Genomic DNA, 18901 nt, shown 5'->3' on the forward strand with positions numbered 1-18901 from the left:
GGAGGGGAGGGTGCCCCCTGTGTCATATACGTGCCTGAACATTAGCTAGAAAGACCTGTTTCCCCCTTGAAGTCCCCCTCCACCGCCTCCTGCTCTCCGGCCCTTCCCCCTCCCTGGGCTCCGCGCATCGGCTCACGCGCAGGCGCTAGCCTGCCCTTCCCCCGCGCCCCTCTTCCCGCGCTCCCGCAGCAGCCTGCTGGGCCCTGCCGAGAGCACAAAAGGCCTCGGCAGCTGGCGTCCCCCCGTTGCCTGTGGCAACCATTGAGCGGCGTCTCGCTCTCCCTTGACCCTACAATGAGAGAGTAAAAAGGGCCTCCATTGGCTAGCCGGAGAAGGGAGACCAATCGGAGTAGAGGTTGTAAAGAGGCGGCCGAGAGAGGTTGTGGGGGTAGGAAGCTAGGGTTAGAGGCTACCGGTGAGGCTAGAAACCCCGCGTGGTCGGTTGGAGGAAATATGTCTGTCCGGAGGCACATTGGGAATCCTGAGGTGAGGGCCAGGTCCGGATCCGAGAGCCGGAGGGGGCGGGCGCACCGGAAAAGGCTCCACGTGGGCAGGGAAGAGCAGCTAGCGACTTCCGCCGGCCGGAAGGCGGGAAGCGGCCGGCGTGAGGAGGGGTCTGGAGAGCGGAGGGAGGCGGGGCGGGCCTGGGGGCCTCGGAGCCGAGGCCGTTGTCCGGTGGTGAGAGGCCACTCTCCCGCACATGCTCGCTGTGGCCTGGCATTTGTCGCCCAGAGGAGCCAGGTGCACGAAGACACAGCCCCTTCCCTCAAAGGGCTTACAGTCTAGGCGTGGCAGTTACACAACATAACGAACATATGCATGAACGCCCCGAACACTAAAGGAGCAAAATCAAAAGGAGCCATCATTTCTGATTATGGGGATACAGGAAGAGTGGGAATAAGCAGATCAAGCCATTTGGAAAGGACGCAAAATAGGACCTTAGTTTACCCTCTTCCCTGTAGGACCATTTCCTTTCTTGTCTGTTTCACCCCTAGGGCCCTGCTGCATTTGTGGCAATTAATTTCAACAAATGTTTATTGGACTCTTTTTTTTTTTTTTAAAGGTAATTTTCCTTTTTTTTTTTTTTTTTTTAAAGATTTTATTTATTTATTTGAGAGAGAGAGAGAATGAGAGACAGAGAGCATGAGAGGGAGGAGGGTCAGAGGGAGAAGCAGACTCCCTGCCGAGCAGGGAGCCCGATGCGGGACTCGATCCCGGGACTCCAGGATCGTGACCTGAGCTGAAGGCAGTCGCTTAACCAACTGAGCCACCCAGGCGCCCCTGTTTATTGGACTCTTACACTGCAGTCCGTGCTAGAAATACAAAGAGAGTAAGACAAGGCATTTGTCCTTTAATAAATTCAGTCTAGTGAGGGAGACTTGGAAACAGAATTTGAATGCGATGTGGTTGGGGGACAAGTTGAGAGAGCACAGAGGAAAGATTGGACTCAAGGAAGTGAGGGAAGGGTCCTGGAGATGGCCTGAAATGGCAAGGTGGGTAGCCAGGTGAGGAAGCATCTCAAGTAGAGAATAGCAAGAGCAAAGATGAGGAGGTGTGAAACGTGGGAGTGGACAGTTCCCTCTAGAGAAGCTGGAGTAAAGCCTGGAAGGGCCTTCTGTGCCTTGCTAAAGTACTTGGCCTTTATACCGAACAGGAGTTGCAAATTATTTCATTTCATGGTGGATGTCTATGTGCTGTGTTGAGGAAAATTGTGAGGCTCTGCAGGAGAGTACCATGATCAAATATAATCTCTACCATGAAGGTGGGGGAGGTAGGTGTGGAGAGTGGCAATTTGTCACATATTTATCTTGCCTGCTGGTCTGAATTTAAGAAGCTTTTGAGGAGTTTTAAGTAACCGAGTGATGTGGTCAGATTTGCATTTTAGGCAGAGGGCTGTAGCCACGTTGTGGAGAAAGGAGGAGGCCAGGACTGGAGGTAGGCAGATTGGGTAGGTGGTATTTACGATATAGACCTAAAGGAAGGTCATGGAACATGGGACAGAAATGAGAAATATTTAGGTAATTAAATCATTAAGACTTCATGATTAGCTTTGAGAAATGAGATTGGAATGGATGACTTAGTTTCCCAGCTTGGGCTACTCATCAGTGCCCATGTCATTAATGAGATCAGGAATGTGGGAGAAAGAGGAGTATAGGGGGATGGGAGCTGGGATGCTCTGTGTGGTCATACATTTGTGTCCTAGAGGAAGATGTCCAACTTTCTTGTGTTAGTGGAGCATATTTTCCAGTAATTTCTTGAAAAAGAGTGCATGAGAAATAACTTTTTTATTTATATCTAAAATGTTAGGCATGTCTGAAAATGCTGTTATTCTGCCTTCACATTTATTTCCCTGCAAGTTTGGTGGAGTATAGAATTCTTGGTTGGAAACCATCAGCGTTTTGAAAACATTGCATTATAGTTTTCTAGCATCCAGTGTTGCCGTGAAGTCCAAAGCCATGCTGTACCTTTGTACTTGACTTGATTTTTCCTTTTTAGAAGCTTGTAGAATCTTCTCTATGTTACCAGTGTTGTGTTTCATAAAGATATTCCTTGCTATGGGTCTCTTTTCACTCATTTTGGTGGGCACCAGAAATTCATGTCTTTCTATTCTGTGAAATTTTGTTGAATTATTTTGTTGTTGACTTCTCCTTCCTATTTTCTCCATCCTCTTTTTCTTTAATTCATTATTTTCATGTTGCTTCTATAAGACTGGTTCTCTAATTTTCTTAAACTTTATTTCCTGTTTTCCACATCTTTGTCTTTTTGCTCTCTTTTGGAGATTTGTTTAACTTTATCTTCTAATCCTATTTAATTTCTGCTGTTGTGTTTTTAATTCTTTTTTTTTTTTAAGATTTTATTTATTTGCGAGAGAGAGAGAGAGAGAGAGTGAGAGAGAGAGAGTGCACGAGAGGGGGTAGGGTCAGAGGGAGAAGCAGGCTTCCCACTGAGCAGGGAGCCTGATCCGGGACTCCATCCTGGGGCTCCAGGATCATGACCTGAGCTGAAGGCAGTTGCTTAACCAACTGAGCCACCCAGGCGCCCCTGTGTTTTTAATTCTTAAGACCTCTGTTTTGAACTCTGATGTCCTTTTAAAAAAACATTTTATTTTGATGGGGCACCTGGGTGGCTCAGTCGTTAAGCGTCTACCTTCAGTTCAGGTCATGATCCCAGGGTCCTGGAATCGAGCCCCGCATCAGGCTCCCTGCTCTGCGGGAAGCCTGCTTCTCCCTCTCCCACTCCCCCTGCTTGTGTTCCTTCTCTCGTGTCTGTCTCTGTCAAATAAATAAATAAAATCTTAAAAAAAAAAAATAGGGCGCCTGGGTGGCTCAGTTGGTTAAGCGACTGCCTTCGGCTCAGGTCATGATCCTGGAGTCCCGGGATCGAGTCCCACATCGGGCTCCCTGCTCGGCAGGGAGTCTGCTTCTCCCTCTGACCCTCTCATGCTCTCTCTGTCTCATTCTCTCTCTCAAATAAATAAATAAAATCTTTAAAAATAAATAAATAAATAAATAAACATTTTATTTTGAAATAACTGTAGATTCACAGGAAGTTGCAAAAATAGTACAGTCCCATGGACCTTCACCCAGTTTCCCCCATTGATTATATTTTATGTAAGTATAATACAATATCAAAGCCATAAATTTGTACAGATTGACATTTGTAAAATGTGTGTATAATTCTAGGCTATTTTTTCACATGTGTAGATTTAATATAATCAAGATTGCATGTGTTTAGATTTATAATCAAAATACAGAACTATTCCATCACCAGAAATATCTCCCTCGTACTACCCCTTCCTAGTCATTTCCACTTTCCTCTGCCTCACCATCCTAACCCCTGGCAATCACTAATGTGTTCTCCATTTCTGTAATTTTGTCATTTGGAAATGTTACATAAATGGAATCACATGATATGTGACCTTTTGAGATTGGCTTTTTTCACTCAGAATAATGTCCTTGAGACACATTCAAGTTGTTGCCTATAGCAATAGTTCATTCCTTTTATTGCTGATTAGTATTCTGCGGTATGTATGTATAACAGTTTGTTTAACCATTCAACTATTATAGGATATTTTGGTTGTTTTCAGTTTGAGGCTATTATGAATAAAGATATGAACTTTTGGGTACAGCTGTTTGTATGGATGTCAATTTTCATTTCTCTGGGATAGATGCCTGGGGGTGTAGTTGCTGGGTTGTATGTGAGCTTACATTTAGTTTTTTAGAAACTGCCAAACTATTTTCCAGAGTGACTGTACCATTTTACATTCTCATCACCAGTGAATGAGAGATGAATTTTTGCACATTCTTGGCAACATCTGGTACTGTCAGTATTTTTATTTTAGTTGAGTTTTTTTGTTTTTTGTGGGGTTTTTTTGTGTTTGTTTTTAGAGAGGGAGTGAGGAGGGGGGAGGGAGGGGCAGAGGTAGAGGAAGAGAGAATCTCAAGCAGGCTCCACGCCCAGCACAGAGCCCAATGTGGGGCTTGATCTGATGACCCTGGGATCATGACCCAAGCCAGAATCAAGAGTTGGACGCTTAACTGAGCCACCCAGACGCCCCTCTTTTAGTTGTTTTAATAGATACACTGTGACATCTCATAATGGTCTGAACTTGTATTTCCCCAATGGATACCGAGGTTGAACATCTTAAATTTTTTCATGTGCTTATTTGCCATACATATATCCTCTTCAAAAAAATATCTCTTTGTATCTTTTGCCTAATTTCTAATTGGATTTTTTTACTGTTGTTTTGTGTGTTTGCTTGTGACTGTGTAAATATTGATTATTGCCAAAGCAGTGATCATTACAGTTACATTTTCTTTCTTACTACTTTTTGTTTTTCTTGGAGTTCCTATCTACCTTTATTTTTATTCTATACTATTTCTAAACTTTTATAAACAATGTAGGAAAATTTTCCTACATCACTATTTATCATTTGTTTCCAGTTATCTTTTCCAAAATGTTCTCTGTGCATTTGTGTGTGTGTGTGTGCGCACTTGTATGTGTAGAAAGAGTTTTATTTTGTGCTTTTCTTTTACCCAAATGTCATAACATTATATATATGGCTTTTTGGCTTGCTCTTTGTACTTAACACTAAGTCTTGGAGATCTTTCCATTTCAGACAAATATAGGTCAACTTAATTCTTTTCTTTTTTTTTTAAAGGTAGCAAGGATTGCTTTTTTTTTTAAAGATTTTATTTATTTATTTGAGAGAGAGAATGAGATAGAGGGAGCATTGAGCGGGGGGAGGGTCAGAGGGAGAAGCAGACTCCCCGCTGAGCAGGGAGCCCGATGCGGAACTCGATCCCAGGACTCCAGGATCATGACCTGAGCCGAAGGCAGTTGCTTAACCAACTGAGCCACCCAGGCACCCTAATTCTTTTCTTTTAACTCTTACATAAGTACTTGGTCTGCTTGTAGAGCAAAAGTTTTTTTTTTTAATTTTTGTTACTTGTTAAATTTTAATGTTTTTACTAACAGCATTATGAGATATAATTCACCCATCTAAAGTATACAATTCAGTGGTTTTAATATATCACAGAGTTGTGCAATCATCACTAATTTTCATTACACCAAAAAGAACATTTTCATTATACCAAAAAAATTCTGTAACCTTTAGCTATCATTCCCCAATTTTCCCATTGTCTCCCCTATCTAGTCTTGACAATCACTAATCTGCTTTGTCTCTATATTTGCCTGTTGTCTACATTTCATATAAATGAGTCATGCAAAATGTGGTCTTTTGTGACTGGCTTCTTTAATTAACTTAGAATAATGTTTTAAATTATAATGTTATATCATGTCTTCGTACTTCATTCCTTTCTACTGCTGAATGATATTCCTTGACATAGATATACATATTTTATTTGTTCTTTCTGATGGACATTTGGGTTGTTTCTACTTTGGTGCTGTAATGAATGATGCTACTATGAATATTCATGGACAAGTTTTTGTGTATGTGTGTTTTCGTTTCTCTAATGATAGTTTTTTGAAATATTTTTTTCCCCTGCATAGTCTATTTCCTTCCTATTGCTATTTTTCTTTTTGTTTTGTTGGAGATTAGTATTAGTTAACTCAGGCTGCCATAACAAAATGTCACAGACTGGGTTGCTTAAACAACAAATTTATTTCTGGCAGGCAGTTTTGGAGTACTGGAAAGTTCAAGATCAAGGTGCTGGCCAGTTTAGTTTCTGGTGAGAGGTCTCTCTTGCCTTGCAGATGGCTGCCTTCTCATTGTGTATTCCTAGATTTCTTTCTGCGTGTACTTGTAAAGAGGGGGAAGCTCTTTGGTGTCTCTTTTTGTAAGGACACTAATCCTATTACACTTGTGCCCCATCCTTATGATCTTCTTTAACCTTAATTACCTCCTAAAGGCCCTGTCTCCAAATACAGTTACACTGGAGATTAGGGCTTTGTGTGCCCCCAAAATTCACAGCAATGTTCTGAGGCTTCTTTTAATCCTAAATTATTAATTTATGTTTTTGAGTTAGAAACTTAAACAGGTGATTGGGATCTGTTTATCTGAGAGGGGCTTGCTGATGGTGAGCCTAATTACAGGAAGATCTCACTGGGCCATGATTTGGGCGACTATCCTCCCAAATCTACACCTTCAGCTCTTTTCTCTTAGGTTGGTGATTTTCCTCAGAGAATTCCCTCATTCTTCTGAGAGTAAAAGCCTAGCTGAATTCCTGGAGGAATTAGGGCTAGGAGCTAAATCTCAACATTAGTTTGCATCATTCACTTAATGCCCCTATTTTCAGTAATGATATCTCTACCTTTCTCTGTCTAAAGACATCCCAGTCCAGAAATCCTTCTCAGGGAATAAATCTATAGATAGCTACTGTGGTGGGGGAGGGGCAGTCACCCAGTAGCACGCAGGGGACAGGGATTTGGAGATCAAGTTGCTTCTCATCAGCCTTCAAACAATCTTCCTTATTTCAGCCACTCCTTTTGCTCCCCACTCCTGGAGGTGCTTGAGGCTGTCAATTCCTAAGCCTTTTAAGAATTGTTCTTGGCTTTCCCTTGAGTCAGTCAAGTCATTTTTACTGTTGATCTGCTTTCTAGAATTCAAAAATCTATTGCTGTCACTTCTCCCACTCGCTCTGGTTTTTTGAACTCTATGTCCTTAAAATAGAAGACAAAATTGAGGTTTTGGAAGGAAGTGATTTTAAATGCATGTGTTCAATATGCTATCTTCACCCAGTAGATCATGATCTGTAATTATTTTATTTGTAATCTATATTTGCTTATTTCTGGCATACTTACAAGAACATAAACTAGGGTCCTTGTATGTATTGTCCCACTGCCTGGCATGCAGTAAACATCTGTTGAATGAGTAAATGAATATATGCCTGAGCTGGGAGGAAAAGTCAGGCCATAGTTCCCTACTTGGATATCAAGCATATAAATGGAATTAAACCTAAGTGTGTGGCTCTCAGAGAACCTGTAGATTGAGAAGATGGAATCCTGGGGAACACAGTGTTTAAGCAGCTGACAGAAGTGATCCATGTGTCATTGGAGAATCGGGGAGAGAGATATCACTAAAGGCAAGGGAGTGGAAACTGAAGAAGGTGGGGCTGTATGACAGGGTCAAAAGGTACAGAAAGGTGAAGTGAGTTAAAGAATGGGAAGTCACCATTATATTCAGCAATTAGGGGATCTCTGATGTTGGCGAGCTGCCACAGGAACCTTACTAGAATGGTGGGGACAGTAGCCATGCTGCAGTGGATTGAGGAGTAAAGCGCAGATACCCGGAAGGCATTCCAATTATATATTAGAAAATATATTCCAGTTATATATTGATTCATCACGAATCACCTCATGTTTAGTGACTTAAAATAATAGTCATTTTATTATGATCTCTATGGTTCTGAAGGTTGACCAGGCTCAGTTAGGTGCTGCTTATTTGGGATCTCATGTGGTTTTGCAGGCAGACAGAAGTTGGGGCTAGAGTGATCTTGAAGGCTTCTTCAAGGCCATGGATACAGTCTGTTGGCAAGTACCTCAGCAGGGGCCGTCAGCCATACCACCTACAAATGGCCTTTTCCATGTGGCTTGGCCTTCCTCACAACATGGTAGCTGAGTCCCAAGAACAAGTGTCCCAGGAGAACCAGGTGGAAGCTGTATTGCCCTTTATGATCTAGCCTCAGAAGTCATAAGGCAGCACTTTCATCCAGATTCAAGCAAGGGGGGTGGGGGGGCATTGGCCCCCTGTGGGAGGAGTTTCAACATCACAGCGTAAGTGAGATGGGAAATTCTCTTGCAAACATCTTGAAAAATACAGTCAGCCATAGGTAGTAGCCGCTAGCGAAGTAGGGGCTGCTACATGTGCATACAGGGTCAAGGTTGGTGTTTGAGATCAGTAGAATTGGACCAGATTAAAACTGCCATTTAAAAAAAAAATGTTCTCCTTTCAAAGACCTATGTTAAACGTAAGATTGCCTTAAATGAGATTCTTTTCAAGATTGAATTCATTTCCTTCATTTTATGGACCTCCTGTCTATACAAAGGAGATAAGTAGGGAAATTCTGAACAAAATGTATAATGGTATTTTTAAGAATCCTTTAAATGTAAATCTTATTATATATGTTGCAATTGAAATACAACCAACCTTGGGAGTTTCATTTTGAGAGAGGTGGGAAGTCAGAAAAGCACATTCATGTTTGAACAATTTGAGATTCAGACTATCTCATTCATTTTTTAGTGATTTGCTTTCAGAAAAATCCCATTGTTGACTTCTCATTCTTCTCCCCTCTCCGACATCCATGTATTCAATAAAGCCCGGTCTTACTTTGCATATGTTAGTAATCTGCCAAAATACTCTTGCAATGATACAGCTCACAGCTCAGTATTTTTGTTACCTTCTGTTGTCCTCATGGCCTCTTCCAGACCCTCAGTGTACATTCAGTCTTCTCTACTTGGAGCCTACGTGTCCATGTCCTACCATACAGCACAGGATTTCATATACCCATGGTTCTTAACCCTTTTTGGGTTATAAACCCCTTTGAAAATTTGGTGAAAATCACAGAACCCTTTCCCCAGAAAAATGCACATACACAAAATTTTTCATAGTTTCACAGGACTCATGGGCCATCTAAAACCCATTGGTGGATCTGGTATTCAGATGTGTGGAAGGGGGCAAGCTCTAGAGGCAGACTACCCAGTTTCATTCCAGGTTCTACCTTCTCACCAGCTGACTAGCGTCGGGAAGTCCATCCCATCTCTGTGCCCCTGTTTCCTAATATGCTGAATGAAGATATTACTAATATCTGCATCAGGGGTGGTTGTGAGGGTTAAATGAGATAATGTAGGTAAAATGCTTAGTCGAGTGCCTGACAACATGGTTAAGTGCTCAGTAGATATTAGCAGGGATTATCTTCATTATTGTTGTTGTACCTTCTCTAGCCAATTGAACAATGTGGGGTTCTTTCAACATGCTTTTAAAGTGGCTTCGCTATTATAATTCTCTCCACTTGAAATACTTTTTCCATCCTTTTCCCCTATCTTTATCCGTAGAAGTTCAACCCTTAAAACCCAACTCCAATGCCATTTCTTCCATAAAGTCTCCCACATCACCCCCAGTGTATGAATGCTCCCTATGCTTCAGATTCCTAGAGCATCCCGTGGTGCCGGCGTGCGCATTCTGTGCTGCTCAGGGCCCAGAGCCATCTTCATCCTTTAGGCTGTCCTTACTGCTCACACTGGTGGGAGGCCCTGCAGCAGGTAGAGAGATCCAAGAGGTTGAGCCATGTCCCAAGCTCAGGAAGTAAGGAGTGTGATTCGTACAAAGTGCTGTCATAGTCTGGGCAGGAGGGAGATTTCCATCTGCCTGGGGCCTTCCCAGTAGTCTTCTCGGAAGGTATGTCTGTGCTGGGTCTTGAAAGCCGAGTAGCAATGAAGTCGCTGGGATGTCATGGGTAGACAGGGAGGACATTATCTTTGGACCCTTTCTAGGGATGTAAACCCTCAAATGGTCTTTGACATTTTTCATTGCTCACTGATAATACCACAGACATGAACCTTCTCAGCCTCCTCCCTCCTCCTGATAAACTTCATCATGACCACCTATCTGATATCTTTTCCTTAAATACATAACCAAAGCTGAACCTTCCACCTGGGCTCTGGGCCTCATCCTCTCCCACTCCCTCCTTTCCATACCTTCCTGCTTCATTTCCAACGCCTCCTATCTAGCCTCTAAACATCCTCAAATCTCTCCTTTCTTCCAAAACAAAACAAAGCAACAACAAAAACTAATTCCTTCACAACTCTCAAGGAAAAAAAAAGGCCATCTGGCTACTATCTTCTTTCCTCCCTCCCCGTTTCATACAACCTGCTGTTTTTGCTTCTGCTTCTGTCAATTTACTGTAACCTCATCCACCAGGGTCGTCAACAATGTCCTGCTTTGTTCAATCCAAACTTACTTTGTTATTCTCTTACTTGACCTGCATTCTTGCTCACTTGTTCATGTTTGACCTCTTGTTCTCAGACTTGACAGCATTGATCACTGTTGACCACTCCCTTCTTCCTGAAACTCTTCTTTAATTTTCATGACCCACTTTCTTTTGGCCTCTCGTGAATCTCATGCACAGTGCTTTTCTCTACCTGACCTTAAGTGCTGGGGTTTTTTCTTCTCCGTCTTACACAATCTCTGATGGTGATTTTGTCCAACAACCTCCAAATCTTATTTCTGCAACCCCAGATTTCTCTCCTGATCTCAGACCCAAACAACCAGCTCACCACTTCCATTTTGGACAACCCGCAGATACCACATACTCAACATGCCTCAACGTGAAAAACATTATGTTTTTCAACTGATGCTTCCTCCTTAAGTCCCTTTTTTGGGGAATGATATCACTGTCCTCCCCCTGTTCTACCAGTCAGTTTTCAATCATATTGATTTTACATCTTTAAAGATTTCTTGAAACTGTCTCTTCTTCCTCGTGTCTACTGTCACTTCCTTAGCACCACAGATGTTTCTTAGTACAACTGCCTCTTAACTGATCTTCGTGCCTCCATCCTTGACAACGATCCTATTAGTTCTCCAGAATGCTGCCAGAGTGAGCTTTCTAAAATGGAAAGATAATCCCATCACTTCTCCTTAAACTTTCTTCGATGACTCCCCAATCATCTGCACTAGGGTTTCTCAACTTCGGCACTATTGACATTTGGGGCCAGCTCATTCTTTGCCGTGGGGGACTTCCCTGTCATTGTAGGATGTTTCGCAGCATCCCCGGCCTCTACTCACTGGATACCAGTAGCATCCCCACCACCACCACCCAGTTCTGACAACCTAGAATATCTGCAGACATTGACAGTCGTCTCCGGGCGCAGGGGGAGCAAAATTGCCATCTACAGGAAAAAAAATCCTGGTTTCTTACTCTGGATACAAGGCCCTTAGGAACTGCCCTCCCTGCCTCTTCAGCCTCATCTGACCCCATGATGCCCTCTATGCTTCAGGTCTACCCAGAAACCCTGCCGCTTCCACCCATTACTCCTTTAGTCTGACTAATTCTCTTGGCCATCAGATTTCGGCCCAGAAGTCAGTGCTCAGGACATAGTTCTTGACTCTTTTACTCAGGATCAGGTGCCGATCCCACAAGCTCCTGTTGCACTCCCTCCTTCCCTCTCCTTTTCATCATGTAGTGTGGTATCTCTTTGTTGGCTTGTCTTCCTTCCCAGCACCACCGAGAGCTGGATGGCTGTGTGTCCTCTGCAGAGCGGCTCACTCCTCCAGTAAATGTTGCCTGAATGGTTAGTGCTCAATAAGGCTTTGTTGAATGAATGAATAGTCCTTGAAACAGCTTCTTTTCTCAGCTCTTTCACTTTCCACCATTCCGTCCTGTTTATGTAATTGAAAAAAGCCAGTTGGTCAGTAGGTCAAGAAACAGTCACCCCCAAAGCAAGAATTTTAAGGAAAAAAGTATGGCAGTTCCATAAAATCTATGGTAGTCTGCTTAGAGTGAAGCACCAAGTTTTACGTTGTGGTTGGCACCAGAAGGTTAGGAACAAGAAGTGGGTCCAAAAGGGGAAAATGGAAAAGAGACACTACATTTTTCTACTTGCAGCATATGGATTTCTCATTAGTCTCTGTAAGGGAAAACCGGGGGCAGGAAGGGCCCAGCGACTGCAGCTGTCCACACTCTCTCCCCCCATCATTCTGCTGCCACCACACCTGGTCCCCAGAGACATCCTCACTTCTTAGCTATTTTGGCTTAGGTATGGACAAATCCCCTTGGTTCAGCAGAGACTAGCCTGGAGTTTTTCAAAAGACACTTTGCTAGGAAACTAGTGGAAAACAAAACAAAACAAAAGTAAAAACAGGAAATAGCATATAGAAATTATGAAAATACAGAGTACAAAAAAAAATTAAAATCCCTTAGCCTAAGATAACGGAATTCTACTATTAGCTTTTCTTGACTCAGTTTACCAGATGCATGTTTTCCCTGGTTTTTTTGTTTGCATTTTTGGGTTTTTTAGATTTGTTTTGCTATGATATTGTCTTCCTCTGGGGGATCTTATTCTAAAGTTCCCCTTTTCAGTCTTTAAATATTTCCCTTCTCTCACTGAAGAATCTTCTATCTTCATCTAGGAAGGAGTTGGAATTGATGTTAGAGTCGATTTCTCTTAAAGACAGCAGGTTACTGGACAGATGGAGACCGGAGTTTTCCAGTCTTTCTCTAGGAATGAAATAGCTCAGGGTTTCCACACACATACACACACACATCTGAGGCCCAATGCTAAGTATTCACTTGCCTGGAGTGAAATGGAAAACACAGACTATGTCACGAGTTTTTTAATAACACTAAAGGACCAATCTTTTTATTCTGGGATTTTTTTTTCTTCCTTACTTTTTAGGTATTAAAATGGCAGGTGCTAGTTATGAGGTTTTGTGCTTTTTTTTTTTAAGGTCCTTTCTTGGCAAAATTAAAAGTTGGTTTTTCTCTATAGGTGCCCCCAGTTTTAAAAAATTCTTCCTGGTCTCTGAAATCTAAAACTCTGGCCAGCAGGACATGCTGTAGTTAACTGTGTTTTCAAGGGCAAATGATACGGGTTTTAAAGTTTGGTGTTCTCCACCTGATTTTTTTTTCTTCTTCTTTCTTTCAGCCGGTAGAGCAAATGACTCTTAATCTCGGGGTCATGAGTTCAAGCCCCACATTGGGTATAGAGATTAGTTAATAAATAAATAAAAATAATTTTTGAAAATAATAATAAAGTTTGGTGTTCTCTTCCAAGGAACCAGGTAATTACTATAAGATACTCTGCACTCTATTTTTTTTTTTTAAAGATTTTATTTATTTATTTGTCAGAGAGAGAGCTCAGGCAGGCAGAGGGAGAAGCAGGTTCCCTGCTGAGCAGGGAGCCTGATTCGGGGCTTGATCCCAGGACCCTGGGATCGTGACCTGAGCCGAAGGCAGACACTTAACTGACTGAGCCACCCAGGTGCCACTATACTTTGCATTCTAGACACTCACTTGTTTGCTCCATATCAGTAAATGTGCCTACCACATACTAGGTCCTGGGTGAATACAGATATGCATAAGTCATTGTCCCTGCCTTCGAGGAAATCTAGAGAAGAAGCTCGGGGTGTAAACAATGGTAGAGGGTACTCTGGGAGCCAGGGAGAAGAAATGCCTGATTCCACCTCGGACAGCTTACAGAGAAAGTAAGGTTCTGCCCAAGGACAAGTCAAGGAAAGGCATTCTACGCAGACGTTTGCTAAGCCTTGGAGACTTGAGTGAGCGCAGCAAGTTAGGGAAGCACTCGGGCAACGTCAACATGGGAACATGTGTATGAGGGTTGGAAGATGAAGCCAGAAATGTATTGGCCAGTTTTAATTTCATATTCTACAGCTGCCTGTGACTGAGCGTATGATGTTCATACTTGTAGGCCAGAAAAGGCCTGAGCAAGAAACCTATATCTTGAAATGTCAATTCACCAGCCTTCCCTCACTTGAATGGCTTTCGCCAATGCCCCTGAAACTTAATATGTGTAAATGTCTTGTGCTTGGACTTAAGAGTTCACTCCCTGAGTACAGGACAAGGGAGACCTGACATAGCCATTTTTTGATGACCACAAATTCACCCTGGGCCTGTGATGAGCCTCGGCTGCCCCAAGAGCAGATGCCATCATGGTGACATCTGCGGAGCCTCAGACTCCAGGCAAGCAGCAGGGGAGGACTGCCAAACCGGGTCCTGGCCCGGCGGCATCTGGGCATGGTGCTCAGGTCTGGGTCCAAGTGCTACTTTTCAGGGCAGATGTGGATAAAATCTAGAGGGTGTCCAAAGGAGATGGCCTAGAAATCGTCGTACAAAGAGTAAAACTAAAAAGAAGGGTGAGAGAGCTGTCTTTAGTTATTTTCACAGATTTCTTGAGGCAGGGGGGTGTGGGGGGGGGCGTGTCTTATTCTGGGTTGTCACAGTGGATTGGATGGAACTTAGAGGGAGACTAATTTGGCTCAATGTCAGAAATAATTTTTTAAGAGTTTTTTTTTCCCCCCGAATTACATAGTGCTATGAGATTATTTTGACAAAAAATGAAAATATTTTGACAGAAACAAGATAACCATCTTCACCTGTGGAAATGCTGAAGAGTCCTCGATTGAAGGGACAGTTGGGCCTCTAGAGCGCCTTCCTTCTTTAAACTGGATGAAATTTTAGCATCTGTTCTATTTTTTAAATATCTGATTCTTTCCCACCTTTGTTGCCCTTATTTTTACATTAACTCAATTAATTGTGAATTTTCTTATTTTTTAGTATCTGACCAAAAGAATACCACAAAACCCAAGGTATCAGCATATCAAGTCAAGACTGGATACTGGTGAGTAAATATTAGAAAATTAAAACTTAAAAAAAAAAAAAGATCCAATAACGAATTATTGGCAAGAAGCAGGCTGTTACTCCTGCTGTCAATCAAAGCTCAAAGTTTCTCCGTTCTCACCCCCTGGCCTTCCAGGCTCAGGCTTTATCTTTGAAAGCTTTTTTTTTTTTTTTTCAGATTATCAGTAAAAGTTTCCATTTACATAACTTAGCTTCTTATAAATCGAGAAACTGATGAAAACCTTGTTCAGTAAGTTACAAGGCTGAGGCTAAATAAATATCCGGGGGTGGGGGAGTGGACCTCTCTTTTGGAGCACCTTAAATATATTCCTTTAAACTCTGAGTAATAGATAATATTTGTACACATTTGTTCAATTCAGTATTTGCAGAGTGCCAACTACATGCAAAGTTATGGACTAGGGGACATAGAAAGATGAGTGTGAATTGTGACTTTTGCAGTCAAAGAGCTTAGATTCAAGTGCAGGCAGACAGACCTGAATGAGTAACTCAAATATCAGAGAAAACTCAATTCGTGCTTCAGTTCAGGTAAAATGAAATTTAAGAGTCGCATTGCTTATTTCCAAGCTCTTAACATTCTTCAGTGTCATGATGCAGACCACTCCCCAGGTCCCTAGTGGATCTGCAGGCTTGTGAGATTGTGATTTCTTATTCGTTTCGTTTTTCAACCGTTTAAAGTCTGCTGTGGCGAATCCATTCTATTGAGATGGTTTTGCTAGTGGATTGGGGCACCACATGCCTTTGGTAATGCTGAATTTGCCACCAGTAACCTGAGGACAACTGAGGAGATACAGACGAGATACTGACTTGGTTTAAATCTCATTCATTTTGTCTTTCTTTCCTCCAGTCTCCTTCGAAATTACTGTCTTCCATTATGCAAGTTTGCTCATATAAAATGAACTTCAATGGAATGTTTTAAATGAACCACCTTTGCAGATACAATTTCTTGGGACCTTTCTTTCAAACATTTCCAAGCTGTACAGATATTTATCCTTGCAAATATCCTGTTTGATGGGAGGTAGAAAATTTTATCTCCGTTTTTGAGGAGGAGGAAATTGTGGCACAGAGATTGTGTGATTTACTTGAAGTTCAATAAAAGGAGACAGAACGAGGATTTGAACGCAGGGTGAAGAAGTCGATGATGCATCGAGAGACCTGGTGTGAAGCCTGGCCACTGTCTCTTTGGCCAGCTGTCCCAGCTTTTCCCCCAGCCTCATTCCTTCTACCACAAACGCCTTCAACTCCTCCATCTCTACCCGCCCCCCCCCAGCTGCACCTGTGACCCACTCTCTGGAATAAGCTATTCTGTGAAGGAAGCACTTTGATTAAAAATGCCATATATTTTTTCGAGGGGTCCAGATAACATTTAAAAGACAACTATAAAGGAATGCATTTCTCTTAGAACCTTCTTAAAATGAAAATTTTTAAGAGCTGAGGTTTATTTCAGATACATAGATTTGTCTGTATCTTCATAGGTTTTTCTCCTGGAAATTGAATTGGGATTTGTGAACAAAAACCCATTTCTTTCCCTTCCATTCCTCAATTCATAACCAAAATTTGACTTAATAATAAATAGTACCTGAAATTAATTTCAATTTTTTTAAATTGAGATACTTCAGTCTGCTTTTTATAATTGATAGTAATTGCCTATAGCCTTTTATATCCTCAGAGTTTTAAACTAATGTTTTCCTAATTAAACCTTTTATTTTGAAGTAATTGTAGATTCACAATTTTAAGAAATCATACGGAGAGATTCCGTGTACCCTTTACCCAGTTTCCCATAGTAACGTCTTATGGAAACTATACAGCATCATAACCATGGTACTGACGTTGATACATACAAGTCTAGATAGAGAACATTTCCAGCCACAAGGATCCCTCATGTTGTCCTTTTAAAGGCATATCCACTTTCTACCCTCACCCTCTCCTTAACCCCTGACAACCACTGATCTGTTCTTCAATTCTATAATTTTGTCATTTCACTGATGCTATATAAGTGGAATCATACAACTTTTTTTTGAATTGGCTTTGCACTCAGCATAATTCTCTGGAGATTCATTCAGGTTGTTACATTTGTTAGTTGATACCTTTTTATTTACTGAGTAGTATTCCATGGTATGGAAGTGCCACAGTTTAACCATTTATCTGTTGAAGGACATCTGGATTGTTTCTACTTGTTAACTATTACAAATACAGGTGCTATAAGCATTCATGTTTTGATTTTTGTTTGAATCTAAGCCTTCATTTCCCCCAGATAAACGCCCAGAAGTGCAATTACTGGGTCATATGATAGTTGCATTTGCAGTTTTTTGAGAACTGCCAAACTGTTTTCCAGAGTAGCTAGACCATTTTACATTACTACCAGCAATGAATGAATGCTCCAGTTTCCCCACATCCTCACAGGCATTTGGTGGTGTCGCCATTTTTAATTTTAGCCATTCGGATAGAAGAGTAGTGGCATTTCACTGCAGTTTTGATGTGTGTTTCCCTGATGGCTAACAATGTTGAACAGGTCTTCGTGTACTTATTTGCCATCTGTATATCTGACTCAGTGAAGTATCCCTTCATGTCTTATGCCTATGTTCTAATTGGATTGTTTGCTCTTTAACTTGAGTGTGGAGTGTTGCTTATACATTCTAGCTACCATTCCTTTGTTGGATGCGTGGTTTGCAAATATTTTCTCCAGTCTGTAGCTTGTCTTTTCATTCTCCTGACAGGGTCTTTTGAAGAGCCTAAGTTTTTAATTGTGGTGAAGTCCAGTGTATCAGTGTTTCCTTTTCTGGACCATGCTTTTGCTGTTAAGTCTAGGAACTCTTTGCCAAGACTAGACCCAGAAATTTTCTATCAAGGTTTTTTCCTAAAAGTTTTATTTTACATTTAAGTCAACAATGCACTTTGATAAATAAATTTAAAAATTAAGGAAAAAAAGGGGGGGGCACCTGGGTGGCTCAGTCGGTTAAGCATCTGCCTTTGGCTCAGGTCATGATCCCAGAGTCCTGGGATCAAGCCCCATGTCAGGCTCCCTGCTCAGCGGGGAGTCTGCTTCTCCCTCTCCCTCTGCTGCTCCCCCTCTGCTCCTGCTTTTGCTCTCTCTCAAATAAATAAATAATAAAAATATCAAAAAAAAAAGAGAGAGAAAATAATACATTTTGAGATAATTTCTGTACAAGATATGCAGCTTAGATCAGAGTTAACTTTTTGCTTATGGATGTCCAGTTGCTCTAGCACCATTTGTTAAAAGCCTGCCTTTCCTGCACTGAATTTTACACATTCACCTTTGTCAAAAAACAGTTTGGCATATTTATGTGGATCCATTTCTGGGTTCTCTCTTCTGTTCCATTGATCTATGTCTATCCCTCTGCCAATATCTCACAGGCTTGATTAAAATTGGTTAGACTGATTACTCCCACTTTATTTTTCCTTACACATTATTTTAGCTATTCCAGTTCCTTTGGAATCCATGTAAATTTTAGAATAATCTCATTTACATTTATGAAAAAAGCATTGCTCTGATTTTGATAGGTGTTACACTGAACCCATATATCAATTTAGGAAAAATTGACATCTTTACTATGTCGAGTTTTCCAATCCATTACTATAGTACAGTAGTCCCCTCTACCCCGCATCTGGGATTTCACTTTCCAGTTTCAATTACCCACAGTCATCCACAGTCCGGAAGCAGACACTCCTCCTCCTGATGTATCTCAGAAGGTCGAAAGTAGTTTCATGCTACATCACAATGCCTATGTCATTCACCTCACTTCTCATCACGCAGGCATTTTATTATCTCACATCATCACAAGAAGAAGGGTAGAAGATGTTTTGAGAAACAGAGAGACCGCTTTCACATAACTTTTATTGTAGTATGTATTATAATTGTTCTTTTTTATTATTAGTTATTGTTGTTAATCTCTTACTGTGCCTAATTTATAAATTAAACTTTATCATAGGCATGTATGTTTAGGAAAAACACAGTACATACAGGGTTTGGTACTATCTGTGGTTGCAGGTGTCCATGGGGGGGATCTTGGACTATATATCCCCTGAGGATAAAGGGGGGGACCATTGTA

General features: G+C 41.6%; 1 protein-coding gene across 1 annotated transcript in view; it reads left to right on the plus strand.

The window, feature by feature from the left end:
- The first annotated feature begins 385 nt into the window (after positions 1-385).
- Positions 386-18901, plus strand: part of CEP41 (centrosomal protein 41) — a 45063-nt gene continuing 26547 nt past the window's right edge. The window contains exons 1-2 of the mRNA XM_032401565.1: positions 386-486; positions 14751-14814. Coding sequence (XP_032257456.1) covers positions 454-486; positions 14751-14814 — 97 coding nt within the window. The 5' untranslated portion in view covers positions 386-453. The remainder of the gene's footprint in view (positions 487-14750; positions 14815-18901) is intronic.

This window comes from Phoca vitulina, unplaced genomic scaffold (genome assembly GCF_004348235.1).
Source record: "Phoca vitulina isolate PV1807 unplaced genomic scaffold, GSC_HSeal_1.0 scaffold4, whole genome shotgun sequence".
Lineage (NCBI taxonomy): Eukaryota > Metazoa > Chordata > Mammalia > Carnivora > Phocidae > Phoca > Phoca vitulina.